General features: G+C 42.8%; 1 protein-coding gene across 1 annotated transcript in view; it reads left to right on the top strand.

Annotated features, from left to right (window-relative positions):
* Positions 1 to 23,558, top strand: part of DCC (DCC netrin 1 receptor) — a 1,200,544-nt gene that overhangs the window by 970,367 nt on the left and 206,619 nt on the right. The window contains 1 exon segment of the mRNA XM_063128256.1: positions 19,849 to 19,990. Within this exon segment, the coding sequence (XP_062984326.1) occupies positions 19,849 to 19,990 (142 nt within the window).

Genomic DNA, 23,558 nt, shown 5'->3' with positions numbered 1-23,558 from the left:
AAAGGAGAGCGAGGAGTCGAAGATAAAGCCAAGGCTATGAGCTTCCTTGACCGGAGTAAGCGTAACATCATTGACAGTAAGAGAGAATGAGAGATGAGGAGAAGGTTTAGGAGGAAAAACAAGCAATTCAGTCTTTGCCATGTTAAGCTTCAAGCGACGATGAAGCAGCCAAGCTGAGATATCTGAAAGACATGCCGAGATAATATCTGTCAGAGAAAACAACAAAGATATTTGGTGCTAAATCCCACGCTGCCGTTGCCGTTCTGCCATCAGTGATACAAACACAGTAGAGGAAAAAAGGGACCTGGGCTCAATGTCCCTTTATAGCCCCAGCATCCTTTGAAACCCGGAAAAGTGGGGGGAACAGTCATTGTCCACCTTCCACCCTGGTCAGCATGAGCGTGACAGACCTTGAATGTGGTGGCTCCTCTGCTTCAGATTCTCCCCACCTGACTTCCATGGGTTTGCTGTGCTACTCTACACTTACTGAACAGTTCTGTCGTATAAACACCCATTGTAGTATTGTAAGGCAGCTACTGCACACTCTGGCTGTAGTTTATTCCTTGCAAGCTGTCATGGTTAGGCTTGGCCCATAAATGGACCAGGGATGGATTTGTTTTGTTCAGTTTGAACGTAACAAAATCCACACATTTCTTCACAAAGGATGGGTAGCCACCTGCTGTACATCTAAGTGCAGAGGCGGGCGTCAGAAGTGGAAGTTCCTGGGCAGAAGTTCCTCAAGTGGGTGTGTCCTTCTGGGTAACCCCAGAGGGCTGGATTAGGACCTAAGCTGGGCCAGAATCACACACACACACACCGACTTTAGGTTCTGCACCTCCATTTGCATGCAATTCATCAAACTGAATTGAGGGACTGGAAACAGGTTGGTAACTACTGTTGCTGGCAACAGATCGAAGTAATATGATCCACCTCTGGAGAAAACAACAACAGCAACTAGCAGCAGTGTCTTCAAACTAAGGCCCCTCATCATTGTTTTCTTTAATTATAGTAAAGGATTTCCAAATGAAGTCACAACAAGGCCTTAAGCAGGAATCCAGACCCCTGGAATTTACACCAATCCATAAACAGGCTTTATACTGACTGCCGATTGTAGTGATTGGGGGGGGGGGGATACATTTGTTTGGTTTACACTTTGAAATGAGCTGATCTAATTTGCACTTCCAGTTATTGGAAATTATTGGAACACAATTATCCTTCAGGTTTCTCAGTTCTTGACATTTTGCCCTGCAGTTCTTCCATCAACACATGAATATAAAAATGCATGCATTAGAATTGTGTACAAAAATGCATGCATTGCAAAAAAAAATGTGCACCAAAATATACCCATTTTCCCCAAATGTATGCACTTCTATAGATATTTATCCTAATATATCAACCACCTCGCATTAACACAAAAACTTTGGCTGGAATGGAGGCAATTCGTACACTCAGGTGTGAATCATCAAGTGATGAGATTTCAGGTGGGGAACACGTGGGTGTGAACGAACCCTCCGACTTCTCTTTTTTGGTTGGTTGACATGGATATATGGGATGGAGCATTTATTTCTTTTTTTCTAGAATATTTTTTAATGCTGGGCTAATTTGACAGTAGTAAGTGTTATTTAACATAAAAGCCATTTATGAAAATAATTGTGGAAGATAAACAGTGTAACATGAAAATTAGAATGTGTGCTCTGAGTCTGCTGTTGCCTGCAAGGGTTTAATGTTTTAAAAGTGACAAGCAAATATAATTATTTTCTTTGTGTTGATTAAGAGAGATGGGGGGGAGGCACGGAGGGGGGGGACTCAAAGAAGGTTTCACACAAAAAAACAAACCTCTAGCAACATAGTTTCAGAATTTGAAATTGCTTGTATCCAAGGCAACTACCAGTAGTCTCAAGCATGGTTTGTAATTTAATTTACAGGGTACATGTTGGTGTTAGGGTGGATAGATTTCCCCCCTTTCTGTTGCAGAATTTCCCCACTGTCTGGCTGTGTCAAGTGTTCTATTCTGCCCATCTTTCAAGTATTCAAAGAGAACATCTTCAACTAAACTTAGTTTAGAGGTGGCATATATGAAATTTTCTCTTGCTGTGATTTTCCATATCTTCGCTTGATTGTCCCTGCCCACGTGTGTTAATCATCTTCACATGAACAATCATGTGCCTTACGCTAAGCATAATGGAATGTGAATCCAAGGGTGTTTACAGACATACACACACAGACACACAGAGACACCTATTATGCTATTCATTTGAGAAGAAGAGACCCAATAGCCTGGAAGGAAAGCAACTTGAGGAGTTATTTAATCCAGTGGAATTGAAGGGAAAAATCATACCAGCAATGAGAGATGTCGTGATACAATATAGCAGAAGTGGGCAGAACATAGTTTGGTATCTACTGGTACCAAACATCCTAATTACCCACATGTTTAGTTTTTAATCGGTTTTAAATGCTTTATGTGTGTATGTTCTGTGTTTTAGAGTTTTAAATTTTGTACACTTGTTTTTACCTCAATTTTAGGATTTCTGTAAACCGCCCAGAGACCCCTGGCTATGGGAGCGGTATATAAGTGTAATAAATAAAATAAACAAACAAATAAATAAATAAATAAATAATAGATTTTTTGAACAGCAAGGCTTTCTAACTCACAATCAAAAGAAATAACAAAATTACTCCCCCTCATCCACCCCTATATATATATAATCTATCTATATAATCTAAAGTGAAGAAAGCTTTGGGACAATGAAAAATGTTTGTTTTGTAGGAAAGGACTGTGAATTCAGTTTGGTTCTGGTTAGGTTGACCATATTTGAGAAATTAAAAAAAGTGTATACCCAATGGAGGGGGTTTGGGAAGGCATGCTTTCCAGGGCCTCCAGAAAGCACATCATTCCATCTGCCACACTAATGGTTGCTGCCATTAGCATGGCAAAGAGAAATGATGTGCTTTCTGGAGGCCCTGGAAAGCACATTTTCCCCTTCTCTGATCCAATTTGGGCCTTAAAGGCCTCAATTTGAGCTGAGGAAAGAAAAGCATGTCATCCCCACTCCTCACTGCTCCAATCAAGGCCTTTTCTATAATGTCCAGGATTGACATGCTTTCCGCTTTAAGGCCCTGATTGGAGCAGTGGGGGTTGAATGACACACCTTCGGAAAGTGCATCATTCCCCCAGCAATGCTAGTGGTGGCCTTAAAGGGGAAACCATGTCATTCTTGGACATTATAGGAAATTACCAAAAATCCCCACTGACATCCAGGATAGAACAAAAACCTGGACAAATCTGGGGAAATCCTGACAGTTGGTCACCCTAGTTCTAGTACTTAAAATGGACTTCGATTCAGCAGCTGCAGTCAAATGCAGCATATTGTCCAATTCCAAGTGAAACTGACCAGGTTTTCTCCACCATCTTGTCAGTTTCATCTGATAGCACAGAGCAACAAGATTTCATAGTACGGTGACAGGGGGTGGGGGACTTCTCATGCACAGGTTCATAGTGAGGTTTTTCATATGAGATTTTGATATGGTAAAGAAAAACAACATCAAACATGCATATATACCGTCATTGCAATAGTCTGCTATTTCTGGAAATACAAGCCAGTGGAAAGGCAGAAAGTCAAATGCATTCCTATTGCTTCACAAAAAGGACCAAGTTGTATTGGAGCCATTGGATTTGGAAGGGGGGGTGCTTGGTAGAAATTTGAAAGACTACATCATAGGTTTGCAAGGGAGACCACATGAATTCAACAGAATAGGTCAGGGCTCTGGACACACAAGCTGATGTTGAAGTGGATTGTCAAAAAGGTACCATTTAAAAGCAGAAGGTATTTGTGGAGAATGGCACCTTCTGTCTTTCCTCAATTCACACAAACTTCAGTGGGTCCAGCAGAAGACAGCATGCTTAAACAAACAAACAGGCTATAAATGAGACTAGAGACCACAGCTGGACACCTGGTGGTATTTCAATATGTGAAATTCAGCCCTTCTCACACCTCTCTCTTTTCTGCTCATTTCCCATCTTTTCTTCAATCTATAGTTTTCTCTTTCTTCCCCTGTCCCCAGTGCAATCTCTTCCCCCCTCCCCAGTGCAATCACTTTAATTGTCCTCCATTCCTCCAGGATTGTTCCTTTCTCCAACTCCCACCTCTGTCTTGACTGGTTGCATCTCTGGCAAATTAGCAGTGCTACCCCTCCAAAACATGCTAAGATACTTTTAATTTATTCTGAACATACTTTACCATATAGATGGGTAACCCTATGCCTGCCCCCAGTTGTTGTTGGACTACAGGTCCCATCAGCCCTGACCATTGACCAACCATGCTGACTGAGGCTAATGCGAGCTGATGGGGAATCTGTACTCATCCAGATGTTGTTGTACTACAAGTCTCATCATTCCTGACTGTTGTCCATGCTGGCTCAGGCTAATGGGAATTAGAGACCACAGTTGGAGGGCCAGAGACTCATCACCCTTCCTCCCGTGTGTGTGGATGAACAAACAATAACATATGCATACACCTACCCACCTATTATTAGGAAAATGTATTCAAAATAGGGATGTGTGAGACAGCAAGACTCAGGCTTGCTTGAAATTCTCTGAATTCCATCTCAAAGCTCGTTCCAACTCGAGTTTGTATTAGATTGGGAGGGTTTTTTTTTCCTTTCACATGAAAATCCATGCATATTTCCATTATATTTGCCTTTTTTCCAATACTGGGACTCAAGGCAGCTTTACAAAGTACAATTAAAACATATAAATAGAAATATATTGAACTGTAATATTAAAGACATTAAAAAAAATTAAAAGCCAAATAACAATATCCAATGCATTAACACAGGCCCAGAGTATTCCCAAAGACTTGCTGGAACAAAGAGGTGTTGCCTGCTTCCAAAAACAGAGCAAGGAGGGAGCCAGTCTAACCGCCCTTCGAAATATTCTTCTCCTGTTGAGTAAAGTGTATTTCTGCTAATTTTTTCAAAAGTTTGCAGTTTTTTCATGCACATTTTTCGAATGTACGCATGCTGTCGAATGCGTTTGGGGTGGGGGGTCTGCGAATCACATTGCAAGCTCAGAAGTGTATGGACTTCGACCATAGATTGTGTCCAAGTCTGTGTTCAGTCCAGAAGGTATGAACTCATTAAATCCTGATCAAAAATAAACTGAGGGCTCATCTACACCAAGCAGGATATTCCACTATGAAAGCGGTATGAAAGCAGTATATAAAAGGCAGGAGCCACATGACTGCTTTATTAGCGTGACCATATGTAAAGGAGGACAGGGCTCCTGTATCTTTAACAGTTGCATAGAAAGGGAATTTCAGCAGGTGTCATTTGTATGCATGCAGCACCTGGTGAAATTCCCTCTTCATTGCAACAATTAAAGCTGCAGGAGCTATACTGCAGCTATACTGTGACCAGATTTAAAAGAAGGCAGGGCACCTTCAGCTTTAAATGTTGTGATGAAGAGGGAATTTCACCAGGTTCTCCATATATACAAATGACACCTGCTGAAATTCCCTTTTCAATACAACTGTTAAAGATACAGGAGCCCTGTCTTCCTTTTCATTTGGTCACCCTACCTTTATAGCAGTATTGAAGTGCACTGACAACTCTTGGGTCCCATTGACACAGACCATACACCACTTTCAAAGAGCAATATCCTGCTCGGTGTAGATGTGTCATGGACCCCAATAGTTGTCAGTGCACTTCAGTACCACTGTAAAGCAGTAGTGTAGATCCCGCAGTGCACTTCAATACCGCTACAAAGCAGCAGTGTGGCTCCTGCCTTTTATATACCACTTTCATACTGCTTTCATAGTGGAATATCCTGCTTGGCGTAGATGAACCCTGAAACAAATTTCTCCTACATCACTAATTCAAAGTAGCTCATTTAGAGAAAAGAAGGCAAACGAAGGCCTTTCAAGCACAGACATTCTTCTTGTTCCCTGCTAAGCGTTATGTAAAATCCCCACCAACCTTCAACAGCCTGAGCAAAGTCCATGAATTTTGCATATCGTGCTCATAGTGATCTCTCAGCAGTTGGTGTGTACAGAACATTTGAAGCCACTACAATGGATACTTCCGAAAATGGACTTTCCTCTTGGAAGGTGGGAAAGCTCACGTCTGGCAGCCATGACAGGGTGTTATGCTCTCTTCATTTCTCCTCAGGATGTTTAACTTCCTGGTGAAACCAATTACTTCCCCATTATGCCAGCTGCACAGAGCATCTTGCTGGTCAAAATAAGAATCAAAGACCTATTGATTCTTGTCTCCTCAGGAAAAGAAAGCCAAGGCTCTCTTTTAAACGGCAGGGGGCAGAGCCGACATTTCACAGAAAATACATTCTGAGCAATTTTCTCAGGTCATTCTGAAAAGAAAAAGAAAAAACCCTCCCCCTATTGCGCTGACCACTAATAGGGTGGAGTATTTTGGATGTAACTGTAGATCTTATGTTAATATTTGATGATGATGATGATTGTAATGATCTTGAACGAAGTAATGGCTTTCCTCCTTCTCCTTCAAGTTCTCCTCTCCTACTTCTTCATCCACCACTTTGGACTAACAATAGAGTCACATTCAGCATTTTCAGCCAAAATTTCTCAGAAGGGAATTTTCTGAGACATTATGATAGTATCATAGAGTTGGAAAGGTCCTATAAGGCCATCGAGTCCAACCCCCTGCTCAATGCAGGAAACCACTTTAAAGCATACCTGGCAGATGGTTGTCCAGCTGCCTCTTGAAGGCCTCTTTGTCGTACTGCTCTAACAGTCAGGATGTTTTTCCTGATGTCCAGCTGGAATCTGGCTTCCTGTATCTTGAGCCCATTATTTATTTATTTATTTATTTATTACATTTTTATACCGCCCAATAGCCGAAGCTCTCTGGGCGGTTCACAAAAATTAAAACCACAATAAAACACCCAACAGGTTAAAAACACAATTACGAAATACAGTATAAAAAGCACAACCAGGATAAAACCACACAGCAAAGTTGATATAAGATTAAAATACAGAGTTAAAACAGTAAAATTTAAATTTAAGTTAAAATTAAGTGTTAAAATACTGAGTGAATAAAAAGGTCTTCAGCTGGCGACGAAAGCAGTACAGTGTAGGCGCCAGGCGGACCTCTCTGGGGAGCTCGTTCCACAACCGGGGTGCCACAGCGGAGAAAGCCCTCCTCCTAGTAGCCACCTGCCTCACTTCCTTTGGCAGGGGCTCACGGAGAAGGGCCCCTGTAGATGATCTTAAGGTCCGGGTAGGTACATATGGGAGGAGGCGTTCCTTCAGATAACTTGGCCCCAAACCGTTTAGGGCTTTAAATGTCAATAGCAGCACTTTGAATTGGGCCCGGACCTGGACTGGCAGCCAATGAAGCTGGAAAAGGACTGGCGTAATGTGATCTCACTGGCCAGTCCCTACTTGCTGCCCTATTTTGTACCAGCTGAAGCTTCCGGACCGTTTTCAAAGGCAGCCCCACGTATAGCACATTGCAGTAATCCAAGCGAGAGGTTATCAGAGCATGGATAACTGTAGCTAGGCTATCTCTGTCCAGATAAGGGCATAGTTGGTATATCAACCTAAGCTGATAAAAGGTGCTCTTTGCCACTGAGTTCACCTGTGCCTCAAGTGACAGTTCTGGATCCAAGAGCACCCCCAAACTACGGACCCGATCCTTTAGGGAGAGTGCAACCCCGTCCAGGACAGGGCAAACATCACTTCGCCGGACAGATGAACCACCCGCTAACAGATGAACCACCTGCCGGACATTATTCCATGTCTTCCACTCTGGGATGATTGAGAAAATATCCTGGCCCTCCTCTGTGTGACAACCGATGTTCTTTTTTGAGGTCCTCCCCAGAACAGTTGGAGAATCCTACATCCTGCTTGAAAAATATTAGTTGACATGCCCCCTCTTCCTCCAATGTGGTCACCTGTAAATAGGGTGGAGAAGTGTGAGAGGCCATTTTTGCTCAGCCAGAGGAATGGATGGGGGGAAGCATCCTATATGTCAATTGGAAACTCAATTCTCCAAGTCAGTGTCCTTATATAGCCAAAATGGCATTATCCACTTAGCAGGCTCATGTAGCTAAAACGGCATTATCCCCTCAGCAGGGAGGTATCAGTAGACTCAGGGTAACCCAAAGGTTTAGAGAAGAATAAAATATATTGGGGTGGGGGTGAACCCTAAGTGGAGAAATAACTTAAATAGTCCAGTGAGGACTAAGCATAGAATGGAAAACCAGGGTAGGAAGAAATACAATGGAGTGTCCTGGAAGGGGGCTGACTGGAATCCTGAAAATGAATGCAATTAGTTGCAAATCCCAGTTCTGTGTCCTTAATTATTAACTTTGGATATCCTTTGATGACGTCAATTATGTCATCTTGTTATTCCAACTTCCTCTCACTAAAGTGCAGACATTTTCTTGCAGAAGTGCCACTGGCATGAATCAGGGGCCAGACAAGAGCATTACCTCACTGCCTCTCATTTTGGTGAGGCTTCAAACCTCACTACACCACACAGCCAGTGTTGTGTAGTGGCTAAGGTGTTGGACTGGGAGTCAGGAGATCCGGGTTCTAGTCCACACTCGGTCATGGAAACCCACTGGGTGACTTTGGGCCAGTCACAAACTCTCTCAGCCCAACCCACCTCACAGGGCTGTTGTTGCGAGGATAAAATGGAGAGGAGGAAGATTATGTACACCGCCTTGGGTTCCTTGGAGAGAAAAAGACGGGATATAAATGTAATAAATAAATAAATATTGGACCAGAACTTCCTACTGCATCATGCCTGATGAATGCATATCTGTCTGTTTCCCACTCTGCCTACTTAAAAATGCCAAAATCTCCTGTCTGAGGCAGTGTATCTTCCTAGGGATGAGCAAATACGTAACATTAAGGCACGTTGAGGTTCTCAAAATTCCTCCTTGAAACTCAGTTTGCTTCGTTCACATCTTTTCCCCCTCTTTTTAAATCAGGAAAACACACATTTTTGATTGGAAAAAAAATCATTTTTAAAAGTGGACATTTTTCCCAATAAAAAATGCACATTTCCCCCCCAGAGGCCAAACTGTGAAAATGCATACTTGGGGGAGGAATGCACATTTTTGCAAGTAAACACTTGTGCAAGTAGGCACTTTCAAAAGTGAACTCAACTTAAAGAAACTGCAGAAATTTCTCATGAATCGCTTTCCTGCTCACATTTGCATTTGGGGTTGAAAATGGGACATGTTTGCATGATTTGCAAACAGCAAGAAGATTCTCATGCATCTCTAACCAGGCCTCCTGCTTTTGGAAGTCACGTGAACTTCTTTGCAAGTGCATGAATTTTCCTGCAAATGTATGTATTGCGTTCCTGACCATTTATAAGGAAACCTGGAAAGCTGATGTATTGCAACACAAGCATGAACTTTTAAAGGTGGATTCTCCACCTCACCCCACCCGGCCATGCTATTTGTGGACTCTAGAATGAAAGCACATTAATTAGTATTCTCTCCTGTTATCGCCTAACAAGTTTATGATGACAATAAATATTTCGCAGCTTTTGCCATTGATTTTGCAAGAACCAAAGCAATATCTAAAATAGTATTGATTACAAAAGAAAAAAGAAAAGAAAAAACAACAACAAAATCAAACTCTGCAGCATCCATAAGGAAATTGACTTCAGTCAATTCTGTATGTCACGCTTGATTACCACTTTGTCTACGTGAATGCAAAAGTGCAGACCTGTTTTATAGCATATGAAGCCACCATATACAGACACAGATCACTGGTTTATCTAGGGCTGTGTCTGCACCAGCTATTTATCCTGGGGTCAGCTCAAGGTTGTCCCTGTGCATCCAAATGACACACAGCTGATCCCAGGGTCAACCAGGGATGACCTCTCAGTTGTCCCGGGGCATGTCTAAACCAGCCCTATATCCTGGGATCATCCCGGGATCGTTCCTGTGCATTCAAATGCCACACAGGGGATCCCTGGAGTAGGCAGGGATAATCCTTAGGTGTAGAAAGGGCCCTAGATAACTGGGATTCCACTTATCCCAATTTTTCCCATGGCCCCGGGACAACCCTGAGGACCACGGGGTGTGTGGTGTGGGCTCCTGGGTCCTCCCTCCTCCCTATGAGAAGCAGGGCTCTTCAAATGGGCATGGAGTTGTATGAGGGGGGGCTGTGTGCCCATCGGAGGTGGGGCGCATTTTTACCATCCCCAGGATGGCTCTCAGCATGTAGGGTCACTGAATTTTAATTTGTTTGTTTGTTTTTTAAAAAACTTACCTTTGGTGCAGAATCACACCTGTGCGATTGTGCAAACTTTTCCCTTCTTAAAAAGGTATATGTCGTGGCAGGATCATCCCTCTTGACTTCTGGGATGTCATGCTGGCGTGTGCATCCTAGGAGATGACCCTGGAAGCTGGAAAGCCCAAGATCCTCCCCCCAAGTCCCAGAAGGCCTGCAGGTATAGATTAGGCCTCATTCATTATTGTCTAAACGGACTGGCAGTGATTCTACTAGTTTTCAGTTAGAGTCTTCCCCAGCCTTATCTGGAGATGCCAGGGATTGAACTAGGAATATTTCACATGCAAAGCACGTGCCTTTCTACTGAACTATATTACTGTCAACGTGCAATCGGCCCATGAGCTCTACCCTATGATGCAAGCAGAGCTGAATTCAAGCCACCGTTTACTAAACATCTGCAGGTTCTGTTTCTATTTGCTCACTGCTCTGTAACCAGTGCCATACACGTCTGGGATTGAAGGTCAGGGACCACAAGTATGAAGTCGATACAATACATTTTGGAGTTTGTGGGGGTTGGTTCAAAAAGGTGCGGCATCGGTTTTCCTTCTCTCTCTCTCTCTCTCTCTTTCTCTTTATTGAGAATCTCATTTAACACAAAAAAGGAAATGCAATTCCCAAAGTAGGAAAATCTTAATACAATCCATTAACAACCATCCTTGTTCAGTTCAATACTTCTCTTACTTTTTTCCAATCAAACCTGTATTACAATCCATTATAACTGTTAAACAACTTCTAGATCTATTTCCCTGAACTATAATAATTCTTCCTTTTTCTCCAATACGGAATAAAACTGGTCCATTGATCTAAAGAACATTTTTGTAACTTAACCATCCCATACACAGACAAACACACCTCTCTCTCTCTCTCTCTCTCTCTCTCTCTCTCTCTCTCTCTGTGTGTGTGTGTGTGTGTGCATTATGAGACTATCCATTAATACTCTATGACATAGAGTATTATTAGAAATACTATCTCTAAGGGAATGGGGAAATTATATTTATTTAATATATTTCCCCATTCCCTTAGAGATAGTATTTTTGTTTGTTTCCATTTTTGTTGCCGTTATTAGAATCCAAGCTGAAACACATTTGCAATCTTCTGTTCGTTCCTAGTTGATACCAATCCATCTCTCTTTCCTAATAATAAAACCATGGGATGCAAAGGCAATTTATACCCTGAACCCTTTTATATCCTCATAATTACACTGAGCCCCCAAAATCTTATATTTTTGCAAGTCCACCATATATGTCTAAACTCTACAAAATCCTGTCCACATCTCCAACATAATGCATTAGACAATTTCTACATTTTCTGCAGCTTCTCTCACAAATATATGAACTAATACAAATGTTTCCTTGGCACTACATCCGTAAAGTGCTCTGGACCTCACACACATGCGTCCTTCCATTGTTTATTTGATATATGATGTTAAACATTTTCCCCATATTGCCTTTATCTTTGATCTCCTGCTCTTGCAGTTCTGAAAAAAAATTATATAATCTTTTTTGTGCCCTGTAAGGTACAGTATGTAAAATGTATAAACTGGTGTTGAAAGTTTTCATACTCCTGTATTTTAATAACCAAAGAAGTGGAGCCATGTTGTTTGTTTGCTTGTTTTTTTTAATTTACTAAGGCTGCAATCCTAAACACTGACCTGAGACAACGGCCCACTGAACTAAATGGGTCTTACTTCTTAGTAGACATACATAAGATTGTACTGTACAAGTTACCAGGAGAGGAATTGTCAGGCTGCTGCTTTCTCCATAATGTCTAGTTTTGGTCAGAAGATGCAGTTTTGGGGAGCTTTTTGACAAGCACGACCCTCTACCAAGGCTCAGGTTTGGATGTATACTGTGTGTTACCAGTAGGACACATCCCCCCACCTCACCTCGGAGGCCTTCAGGGGCTCCGAAATGGCCCCGATTCACCTTGGGTCACCTTCGGGCATGCCCACCTCACCTCCCAACCAAAGCCAAGGTGAGATTCAGGGCCCGTGCAGTAGTTCTGGGCCCGTGCTTGTTGGGTACCTGGGTGGCAGCCACCCAGGAAAGCCAGGGAAAGGCTGACCAGGGCAGGATCTACACTACTGCTTTAAAGCACTTTCTAACAGTTTTGATAACAGTTGGGACCCAGGACACACTCCATATACCGTTTTCAAAATGTTTTCAAAGTGCTTTAAAGTGCTTTAAAGCAGTAGTGTAGATCCCCCCACCCCCGGGAGTCCATTGGACCCCCAACTCCCTACCTCTCTGCTCCTGCTCCTTCCCTTCCTCCCCATAAACCTGGAACCACCTCTGCACCACCACTACCGGTGGGACTTCCTGTCATATGCATTCTCTTCTTATATTTTGAATAGCTCTGTGGCCACAAAATATCAGAAATTAGGGTGTGCACGGACCCCCCCAATCTGCTTCTCTTCCAGATCTGCAATTTGCGGATTGGGCCGCTTCACTCCACCCCGCTCCGCCTATAGTCCGCTGCGGAGTTCCGGATCCGGATCGGAGCTCCGCTTCCCCCCCCCCCCATAGGCTTGCATTGAAATCCAAAAAAGTGTTCAACTTTTTTTCTGTTAAAGTTAGAAACCTCAAGTTTGGCACCATGACACCTCATGGACATATGCACATGCATGCCAAGAGTCAAGACAATCAAAGCCTCCCCTGATTTTTGGGGAATTTATGAAAATCGGACACCCCATTTTTGACATGGACTGTTCTCCTACATTTTGACAGATAAAAAAAATTGAAGTGGGCATCCTCACAGATGCCATCTAGATCCACAATCATGGCAAGTTTCAAGCAAATCCCATCATCCCCTGATTTTTGGCGGGGCTTAAACCTTTTAACTCACCCCAAATCAAGTCCCATGCTACAACTACGTCAATTTGCACATCAGAAACCTCACGTTCGGTCCCATGACAGCTTATCCATGTGTCCACATGGATGCCAAGTTTCAAGCAAATCCCATCATCCCCTGATTTTGGGGGAATTTATGAAAATCGGACACCCCAGTATCTCAGGGATTTTAAAGCTGCAGACAGGGGCCATTTCAAAGGAAATCCCAACATGCCATGAATTGGGGAGTTGATAAACCTATATGAATCTTCTTCCACACTTGAAAAATTGATTTGGAACTTCCAAAAGTCTAAATGAGTGCAGTAAGGACTTATCCCCTGTGTCAAAGCAAGACACACAAAAACCATCCCTGCGAGGTGGGCAGGGGAGGAGGGAGGGAAGGCAGGCAGGCAGCCGACATTTCTGGGGGCACAAGGAAGTGAGCCAAGGATAGTTTCAAAGCCAGTAATGCAAACCATCCCTGTGAAGTGGGAGCAGCACAGAGAGATGCCTTTTCTTTTGCATCCCATAACTAGGAGGCTAGGGGGATAAGAGTAAAGCTTTGTGATCCTTGCTTCAGAGTTGATTGACTGCACTGTGATCACAGCCATTATTAAACAACAACAACAATAGTAAGGTTAATAATAGCAGTACTAATTAATATTAATAGCAATAATAATAATAACAACAAGGAGTTGAACCACAATGAAAGCCTGCCTGACTTCACTGAAGAGGAAAAGCCAGGAGAGCTTGGGCTATGGGGTGTAAATATAAAATGGAATAAATAAATAAATAAATAAATAAATAAATAAATAAACAAAGGAGGGGTAGAATTAAAAGCAGCAGTGTTGCTGAATAAACAACAGGAAGAACTTTTTAAAAAGTCTTTATCTGTCTTTTACCAGTAATAGGGGTCGTGCCCAGGGGAGGGGGAATTGTGCCAATTTGACTGTCCCTGTCTAGGGACCACTCTTTAAGAAGCAAACTTACACTTCAACTCATGATAGGCATTGCTTCTGCACTGGTTTACCTTTGAAGGGCTCTGATGACCCTCCAAGGGCAGGACACAGTGTCTGTGCACTGGGCACGTCCACATGCCCTAGGGGAGCTCATCCCCTTGCACCACATCTTTTCAGTTGTTCACCAAGGTTAGGGTGGGTAGCAGTGCTGTGTTTCCTATCTGTTATTTATTTGTTTAGTATATGATTTCAGGTTGTGTTTGTGCATTTGGTGGGGCTACTGTTTTAAAAAACACTGGGAAAAGTCCATTCAGACTAAGAAAGAGAAGTTCCCAGTATCCCAAGTATCCTGTTTTGCCTATCCCCTCCTCCAACTTCAGGATCATGTGATCATGACCGGGAGTTGACTCTGCCCCTCAGCACAAATCTCCCGCTTTTTTTACCCGATTTTTAAAAAAATTCTAGCAAGCGAACTGCACCAGGCAGAGTGCTGAGAGTAGGCTCAAAATGACCCCCAGCCATGACTCTCTAAGCACAAGAAGTTTCAGAAAGATAGCTTAAAAAACAACACAGTTATCCCCTTTTCTTTTCCGCAATGCAATCCTATGGGCGAAATTTTTCAAAATGGCGATCGGAGCACTCCGCAGAAAGAGAAGTGCTCCGCCTATGGGCACTTCTCTTTGCCTTGCTTCTAAGGGCCTGCGGTTCGCTTCTACTCCGCCTCTGGGCAAGGCGGAGCAGGCCAATTCGCTTCTGATTCTCTGATTCTAATCGGAGCGGAGCACATCCCTATCAGAAATGGCCCTTTATGGCACCAAAGATTGAGCCATGGAGCTATTCAAAATAGTGCGCCCCTGCAATCTTCCTTTAAATCGCAGCTTGGTTGTGAAGAGGACACACATGAAGGTAAGTCCCAGCAGTAACAGCAGGAAGAGGTAACCAGGAAGGGCAGGGAAGGAGAGGGAGGTGAGTCTGATGAATCCAATGGGTAGGCAGGGGGAGTGGTCCAGCACTGCCCTGAATCTGCCCAAGGCCTCCGAGGCTTCGGTGCTGACCTGTTTTAGCCTCAAGGTACCTTGGGCTGACCTTGTACCACCTCGGATTTGGGGATTCAGGCCGAGGCAGTGCCCAACCCTACTTACCTAGAGACAAAGGAGGTCCAATCAGGCTGCAATCCCATTACCATTGCTTTTAAAAACTAACACTAAATTGTAGATCATGTAGATGTATTTCTCCATCTCTGTAGGTCTATTCTCCAGATATTGTGAGATTTGCTATAGTCAACCAGAAGCAGTGTTAGAGCAGAAAAAAGCAATATACTGAATATACTGGCCCTTATCAAAAAGAGACCCTGTGCATGTGTAATTAAACTAGGCATGGAAACTTGGTATGTTTGTGGGAAGGGGGTTGTGTCACCAGTTTGTACTTGGGGCCCTAAATAATATTTCACTCTGCCCTGCACTGTGGCATATGGAGCAGTTCTGCAACTCTGTGTGAGCTGATTTATTGGAGTCAATTTCCTGGAGAAGACCAAGTAATGATAGGGAAAACTGAGCCTATGCACATTGGATTTTATTAGCATAAACTGTATTTGCATGTTTTGCAAGGATATCTATCATTTAAAAATGTGACCCTTTTGGGGTCTGATGGATCCCCGGTGCCCACCCAGCCTGGCTGATATTCGTGAGCCGAGCTGCCATGTTTTCCAAAATCCAGGAACTTTTTTGCTTGTTTCCCCCCCTCATCTATAGAAAGTTCCACAAATTGCAGCTGAACATTGCATAATTTGCACACATTACGGCTGTAATGTGCGCAAATCGCTTTCTATTGAGGAGAAAGGAAAACAAACCAGAAAATTTGCAAACTGACCAAACTCGATACAGATTGATGTGGGTCAGTTAGTGGGGAAGTAAGCTGAAGTCCAGGGGATGGGGGAGGTGAGTGGCTGAAAGTGCAGTGAACTCCACCCCTGGATGAATTCCTCAAGCTTCCCTAATTTTATGGCCCTGGTCAGATGTCCAGGAACTTTGGAAGCAGGGCAGGTGCACCAGAAGATAGGTGTAGTCCCACTTCCTTCCACATATATGAGTGGTTAAATGAAACGTGGGTGAAGCTGCTGTCTGGATATGGACTTCAAGGCCCAGCCTGACTCATGCCCAGCCTGATTTGAGCAGACTTTCAAAACGTCTGGATGAAATTAGCAATCCAGTGTAGCATATATGAGCCAGATTTCTATGAAAATAACTCTGCTAGATTGTATCCATTTTGCTAAAGTGAAAATCATCTGTTATTCCAGCATTTGCGGCTTCTAAAATTCTGGTAGGAGAATTAAAGCAGCTTGTTCAACTATATCTTGGACCCATTGTTTATTTTTCTCCTGTGAGATCTGACGTCCCACAAATCTGTAATTTTTATTGATTTCATAGGGTTGCATTGCAGAACAGGGGCTTTCATTGACTCTGATAGATCTGAACTACTATGTAAAATCCTTCATTTAATCCCATTTTAAAGGGTTGCATTTAAATTCTATTTTTATAGGATTATTACTACCCTCTGGAAACAGCACCGTTTCAAAAGTGCTTTATAAGTTTGCTCTCAGGCTTATGGTGTGCATTTTCAAGCTAGCTTTTGAACATTTGCATTTTCATATAAACATTATGTGCATACAGTTTCCTTTACAACCCTGGCTACTAAACCCACATTTAAAATAACCATTTCCAGGATTGAAAAATGCAGTCTGCTCAACCATAAGGGCACTTTGTATCATCCGGCAAGGATCACATCTCATATACAACAAATGCTTTGACAATGCATGTGCAAAAATTGAGTTTTATAATGAACTAATAAACTTGCTTGTGTGCCAAAGCTTAAATCTATTTATGGCCTAATCAACTTTCTACTAATAAAATTGAATACGTTTGCAAAGTGCTCATTGACACCTGCTATCAACTGGCTGTATTTTTCTCTTTCGCTTGGCACCTACCTTGTTTTCTTTCTGTCACCAGCTGAAGACCTTTTTATTTTCTCAGGCCGTAACTAGACCTAAGGTTTATCCCAGGATTGTCCTTGGGTCAAACCTGTTCATCTAAGTGCCACCCAGGGCATCCAGCGCTCAGGCAGGGATGAACCCAGGATGATCCTGGGATAAACCTTAGGTCTAGCTACGGCCTCAGTATTTTAACATCTAATTTAACTTAAATTTAAACTTTGCTGTTTTAATCTCATATTTTAACCTATATTAATTTTTGCTGTGTGGTTTTATTCTGGTTGTGCTTTTTATATTGTATTTTGTATTTGTGTTTTAAATTTGTTGGTTGTTTTTATGCTCTTCATGGTTTTAATTTCTGTGAACCACCTAGAGACCTTCGGCTATTGGGCAGTATAAAAATGTAATAAATAAATAAAATAAATTTGTTTCAACTGCAGTAGCATATCCATGATTCTATGCAGTCATTGGCAGATGTTACCAGACCACCATTTAATTAGTAATGTTGAATGCCCCATAGCTTTTCCTGATGCCAGTGGGCATTTACTGGAGCAAATGGGTGGTATTTACTGGGTAGAGCTCAGGTTGGGGGTTCTTACGGAATCCTCTGAAATAAAGGACATGATTTTAAGTGAGTGACATGATCTTTCAGGGACTTCATGACCTAAAGACCCACCTTGGGGTCATCCACACCAAGCAGATATTCCACTATGAAAGTGATGTATAAAAGGCAGGAGCCACACTACTGCTTTATAGTGGTATTCAAGTGCACTGACAACTGTTGGGACCCATGACACATACCATATACCGCCTTCATACCATTTTCATAGTGTTATATCCTGCTTGGTGTAGATGTATCATGGGCACTAACAATTCTTGATGCACTTCATTACCACTGTAATGCAGTAGTGTAGATCCTGCAGTGCACTTCAATATCACTGTAAAGTAGTAGTGTGGCTCCTGCCTTTTATACACCACTTTCATAGTGGAATATCCTGCTTGGTGTAGATGAGCCCCTAGTCTCACATTAACCTGTTGATCTTTAAGGACATCCATTCTTTGGGTGCCCCCACCTTCTGAGTGAAGCAGCCAGGAAGAGTCAGGGCTGGCTCAAAACATTTTGCTACTGAGGTGAAGGACAAGATGGCACCCATGTGCAGATGAAACTTACTTCTACCTTGGTGAGGGGACAATGTCCTCCACTGCACCTGTGGGCAGTTGTCCAGGTTAGGGGATGCAAGGAAGGCCACCTGCTACATGCACAACACATCTGCCACCGGAGGCCATCTCCTCACTCTGCCTAATTGTAGGGCTGGCCCTGGGAAGACGGTCATCTTTGTTGTGGTGCCCCATATTTGAAGGACCTCTTCCATTAGGTTGGGGCTTTGCTATTGTCATTTAGGGGAAATATAAGACCTTTTTATTTCTCAAGACTATTAACTTATCTTTCTCTGCTGTTTTACTGGTTTAATGAAATCATTTATGTGCCTGCCTCTTCCATTCAAAAACCTCCCAGTGTAGCTCCCAACACAACAGAACACAATATAATGTACAGGAATATAAATTACTGCAGCAAAACAGTAACACTTTAATTGTTTTACTGTTTGCTGTTTTCCGGACTACAGCTCTTGTTCAGTTTATTGGGTGGAATTCAAAAGGTGCCCTTCACTAGGGGAAGACACCTTCAATAACTGGAAGGAAAATACTCCATCAACCTTCTCTGTTGAATATAACCTGTTAATTTTAATTTGTATTAGTATGTAATTCTGTCTGTTTTGTCCTGTCACTGTGTATGTTAATTTGGATACTTCTGTAGAACACTGACTCATAAAATATTTGAAATACATAGGTAAACATAGATTTGTAGGAATTTGTGGGATAGCCCTCACATTGTATGCATCTGACCCTGAGTTCTACATTAAATCATCCTAATATATCATGTTTAATTCCAAAAGTTGTAAATCTTGAAAATGGCAGAAGGGGGATTTTATTTCTTTGCGTAATGGAAATTCTCTGGGTGGTGTACAGAACACTACGTTGGGATCCAGAGGGATTCTGGGTTAATAAAGATGGTCAAGATGGCTGCAGCCACTTCACTCAGTGGTTCTCTTCAGAGTGCCAGGCCAAACAAAGAGAAGAATAAAATAATCTCTCCTCTCTTTCTCCAAGTATAAATATTAAGGGCTGACAGCATCAGACCCAGTGGGCCCTGGCATTTGCCCCAGCTAGGTGCTGATACCATACCTGATGGGAGGGCATTTGAACCTAAGGAAAGATGGGTAGAATACAGTTACAGTTTGTAAGGGAGAGGCTCCCATGATTGATGCTCCCTCCATCCATATGAATAAGGCCCTGCGGCACAGGAAATGGGCACACTGAAGGGCTTAGAGTAGAACTCTTCTTTCCATATGTTGAGAACGTTTGTGCATGAAGGAGCATTCAACCACGTTGGCCCACCCCTGCATTCTGAGGTGGTACAGCCCTAATATTCAAGTGGTAGGCCTAATATTCAAGGGGTTGTTTCCAAGGGTAGTCATACATCAAGCAGCTCATTGAAGTCAATGGGACTTCAATTAGTCATGACTAACTGAAGTCCCAATAATTTCAATGTCTCCACTCTCAGTAAGTCTGTATCCACTCCAGATCCAACACAAAGTCTTTCCTGTTACTACCTCGCATAGGCGGGTATTGTTCAGATCTGTGTACGATTTGATGTATGCTACCTTTTAGAGAAATGAAAGCAAAATAATAATGATAAAATCAGCTTTAACATATTGTTTTTACAGAGTATCAAAGTGAGTTGGCTACCTCCACCGCCAGGCACACAAAATGGATTTATCACTGGCTATAAAATCCGACACAGAAAGACAGCCCGCAGGGGTGACATAGAAACATTGGAGCCGAACAACTTCTGGTACCTGTTCACAGGTCAGTGTTTACATAACTTGTACCTGTACGGAAAGCCGACAGTGAATGAAATGTTTAGGGAATGAAATAGGCTTCTGCTTCCAGAAAACCTTGTTGTTGTTTTTGCATTCAGGTGACATTTATTGGACTGTACAGCAACAACCTTCATACATTTTTACTTTGTTTCCTCCTTAATGGTTTGATCATATATTTGTGCCTCTCCATTTTCCTCGGCTTAATGAGATTGAAACACAATTCCCCATTCTGCCTCACAGTTTTTATCCTAAATTAGTTTCTATGAATGCCAACTCAGAAACGAAAACAAAACCTGTCACCCTGGTATAAGCCTCTTGCTTTATTATTTATACAACAAGAAAAATGCCAGTTATTGCAATGTCTGTGAGGAAGAAGGATGTCGGAGGAATCCGTCCTGGGGGAGCTTTTAGCAACTCCTCCGGCCCGGACTTCTGCTTGCTTAGCCACCAGTAGGTCCTCAATGCAGGTTGAGTCAGGCCAGCTCACGGATCTGGGTTGTGGTGTTCGTTTTTTCTTAAATAGAGGTTTGCGCAAATTCCAGCCGTAGTTTGCTCAATTTGCGCAAGCTGTGGCTGCAATTTGCACAAGTTTCTGAAATTGCAGCCGCCATTTGCACAAATGTCTATTAAAGAAAAGGAAAGAGGATTTTGAGAAAAGCTTGTGACTTGGGTCATGAATGCCAGCTGAGCCGTACAGGCCATAGGGATTAGTCAGGCCCCCAAAGGGCTGGATTTGGAATCAACAGAGCTGCCTAGCGAGAGTAGAGATGTCATGGACATCTGATACGAGGGTGGAGTCCAACGGACTCCCACCCACCCCAACTCAGACCCCCAGCACCCCATTTGCAGACAGCACAGTACTTACCAGAGGGAGCAAACCTCTTGGAAGGGAGTTCCACAGTCTGGGAGCTACCACCTACAAGGCCCTCTCCCACATCACCACCAAAGGCACCTCTGATGGTGGTGGTCTCAAAAGTAAGCCTCCTCTAGAAGCTCTTAAGAACTGGGCAGACTCATAGGGGAAAAGGCGGTGCTTCAGGTAGCCTTGACCCAAGCCGTATATCACTGCCCAGAAACAGAGCGGTACCTGTGAAGCTGCTGTAACAAGAGAGTCAGGTGCTGTAACCCCTGGTCTGGCTGCAGCATTCTGGGCTAGCTGAGCTTTCTGAACAGTTTTCAAAGGCGGCTTTCAAACGTAATACTTCTTGTGCAGAGGTAAGGGGGGAAAAGATGCACCTGCTAGAATTCCTTATATAACTATTAAAGAGTTTAAAGCATAGTCCATATCTATCTATCTATCTGTCTGTCTTCATAGTTTAAGTCTCATTGAGTCCCCACATCTGGACTCATGGATCCTGCTCATTGAGCTGTGATATGCTCATGGGCAGCCTCAGGGAGCACCTCACAGTTCAGTGAGTGCCCTATGGGGGCAGACTGCCCCCTTGCCAGGCTGCCATTTTGCACAAAAGGGCAGCTCCAGGAATATCCAAGGAGGTCATGGTGCATAAATGTGATGTTGCATAAATGGCTGTTTATAGGGTGACCATATGAAAAGGAGGACAGGGCTCCTGTATCTTTAACAGTAATGTAGAAAAGGGAATTTCAGCAGGTGTCAATTGAAAAGGTGAAATTCCCTCTTCATCACAACAGTTAAAGCTGCAGAAGCCCTGCCCTCTTTTGTATCTGGCCATTCTACTATAGCTAGTGTAGCTTTAACTGTTGTGATGAAGAGGGAATTTCACCTTCTTCAATTGATACCTGCTGAAATTCCCTTTTCTACATTACTGTTAAAGATACAGGAGCCCTGTCCTCCTTTTCATATGGTCACCCTTCTGTTTTATGGCCACCATTTACACAACATGACCTTCCCAGATATTCCTGAGCTGTCATTTTGTGCAAAATGGCAGCTCACAAGGGAGCGTTGACTGGGCACGCAGTCTTGTTGGGTGTTTGACAAGGCCATGAGAAGCTCGCACAGCATCATAGGCTGGAGCAGGAGATGGCAGCGGCTGCTTGGCAAAGAGTTGCCGACAACAGGCCCATCCCTAATAGGATTGCAGCTTGAAGATTTCTCAGGCTGCAATCCCATATACCATACTTCCTCAACCTGCTTCCCTCCGGACGTTTTGGACTTCAACACCCATCAGCTCCAGCCAGCATGGCCAACGGTCATGAAACCTAGAAACTGTAGTCCAAGACATATGGAAGACCTCAGATAGGGAAAGCCTGCTATACACACTTTCCTGGGAGTCAACCCACTGATGTCAATGGGGCTTACTTCTGAGGAGACTTGTATAGGATTATGCTGTTAGTGAGGTCCTGCTGTGGTCCACACAACATTCAAATTGCTCCTGTTGTAACCCTGGAATATCCACTAATGGGAGGCCCCCTGGGACAGACTCCCTCCCTTTACTCTTCCAGAGGTGTATTGAGAACTTTATTATCTATCAGGTCTTCAGAAGCTGAATTTTAAGGGTCATCATCCCCCATTCTGCTCTTTCTTTCTTTCTTCCTTTTTTTATCTCCGCTTTCTTTTCTTTTCAACAGGATTTAAACTATTTTCTGATGTATTGTACGATTTAGCGGTTTTGTTTTTTGGGCTGTACATCATCTTTGAAATATATGTTGAAATGCAATATAAAAACTCTTGCAAATTATAAAAATAAAGTGCGGGATTTGTGTTGCAGACTACCTATAAAGTTAATAGTTGACAGCTTTAAAAAAAGGCAGGGGGAAATTCATATTTAAATAGGCGAAATGGAACAGACACAAATACATAGCTCATTGCTATTGTTTACTTGCATATTATAGGATTTCCAGAGGAGCTGGAAACCATGCAGCTTTTAAAGAGATGATTTAAATATTCAAGGAGTGAGACTTTATGTCTTCTTAAAAGCTTCTGCTGGTGAAGGCAGGTGTTTTTGCCCGCTAATGAGGACAGCTGCAATAGCAAAGTAATTCAGAGTTACTACAAGGACTTTAAATCACTACTGTTGGGTTTATTGTAAGATCCAACATCAGCTAAAATTTAAAAGTGTTGTGGTTTTTTGTTTTGTTCTGCTTTTAATTTTGAACATCCTTCCCCAGAGAATCTTTGCAATTAAATGTGACTGTTTATCTTTATGCTTCATGGTCAGTATTAAGATACACAAAATGATAAACATATATTGCTGTCAAGGGGAACAAAGGCCTGGTGCAGTTACACCAGTAGCAGCAGCGCCATGGTTCTGTAAAAGAATATAGCCGAGTACACATTCGATGCTCCAGGATTCACAGCGGCTTGAGTTTACTGTTAGTGCTTCACTTCAGAGCTCTGTGTGCCGAAGCTAGTTGGCTGTTACCCCACTTTCAGAAAAGCCTAAGATAGTGTGCTTACCTTTAAAGTAGGGTGACCATATAAAAAGGAGAACAGGGCTCCTGTATCTTTAACAGTTGCATAGAAAAGGGATTTTCAGCAGATGTAATTTGTATGCATGCAGAACCTAGTGAAATTCCCTCTTCATCACAGCAGTTAAAGGTGCAGGAGCTATACTAGCATGACCAGATTTAAAAGA

The sequence above is a fragment of the Elgaria multicarinata genome, chromosome 6 (assembly GCF_023053635.1).
Source record: "Elgaria multicarinata webbii isolate HBS135686 ecotype San Diego chromosome 6, rElgMul1.1.pri, whole genome shotgun sequence".
Taxonomy (NCBI): Eukaryota; Metazoa; Chordata; class Lepidosauria; order Squamata; family Anguidae; genus Elgaria; species Elgaria multicarinata.
Note: the sequence above shows the minus strand (reverse complement) of the source record. Positions and strands in the feature narration are given on the sequence as shown.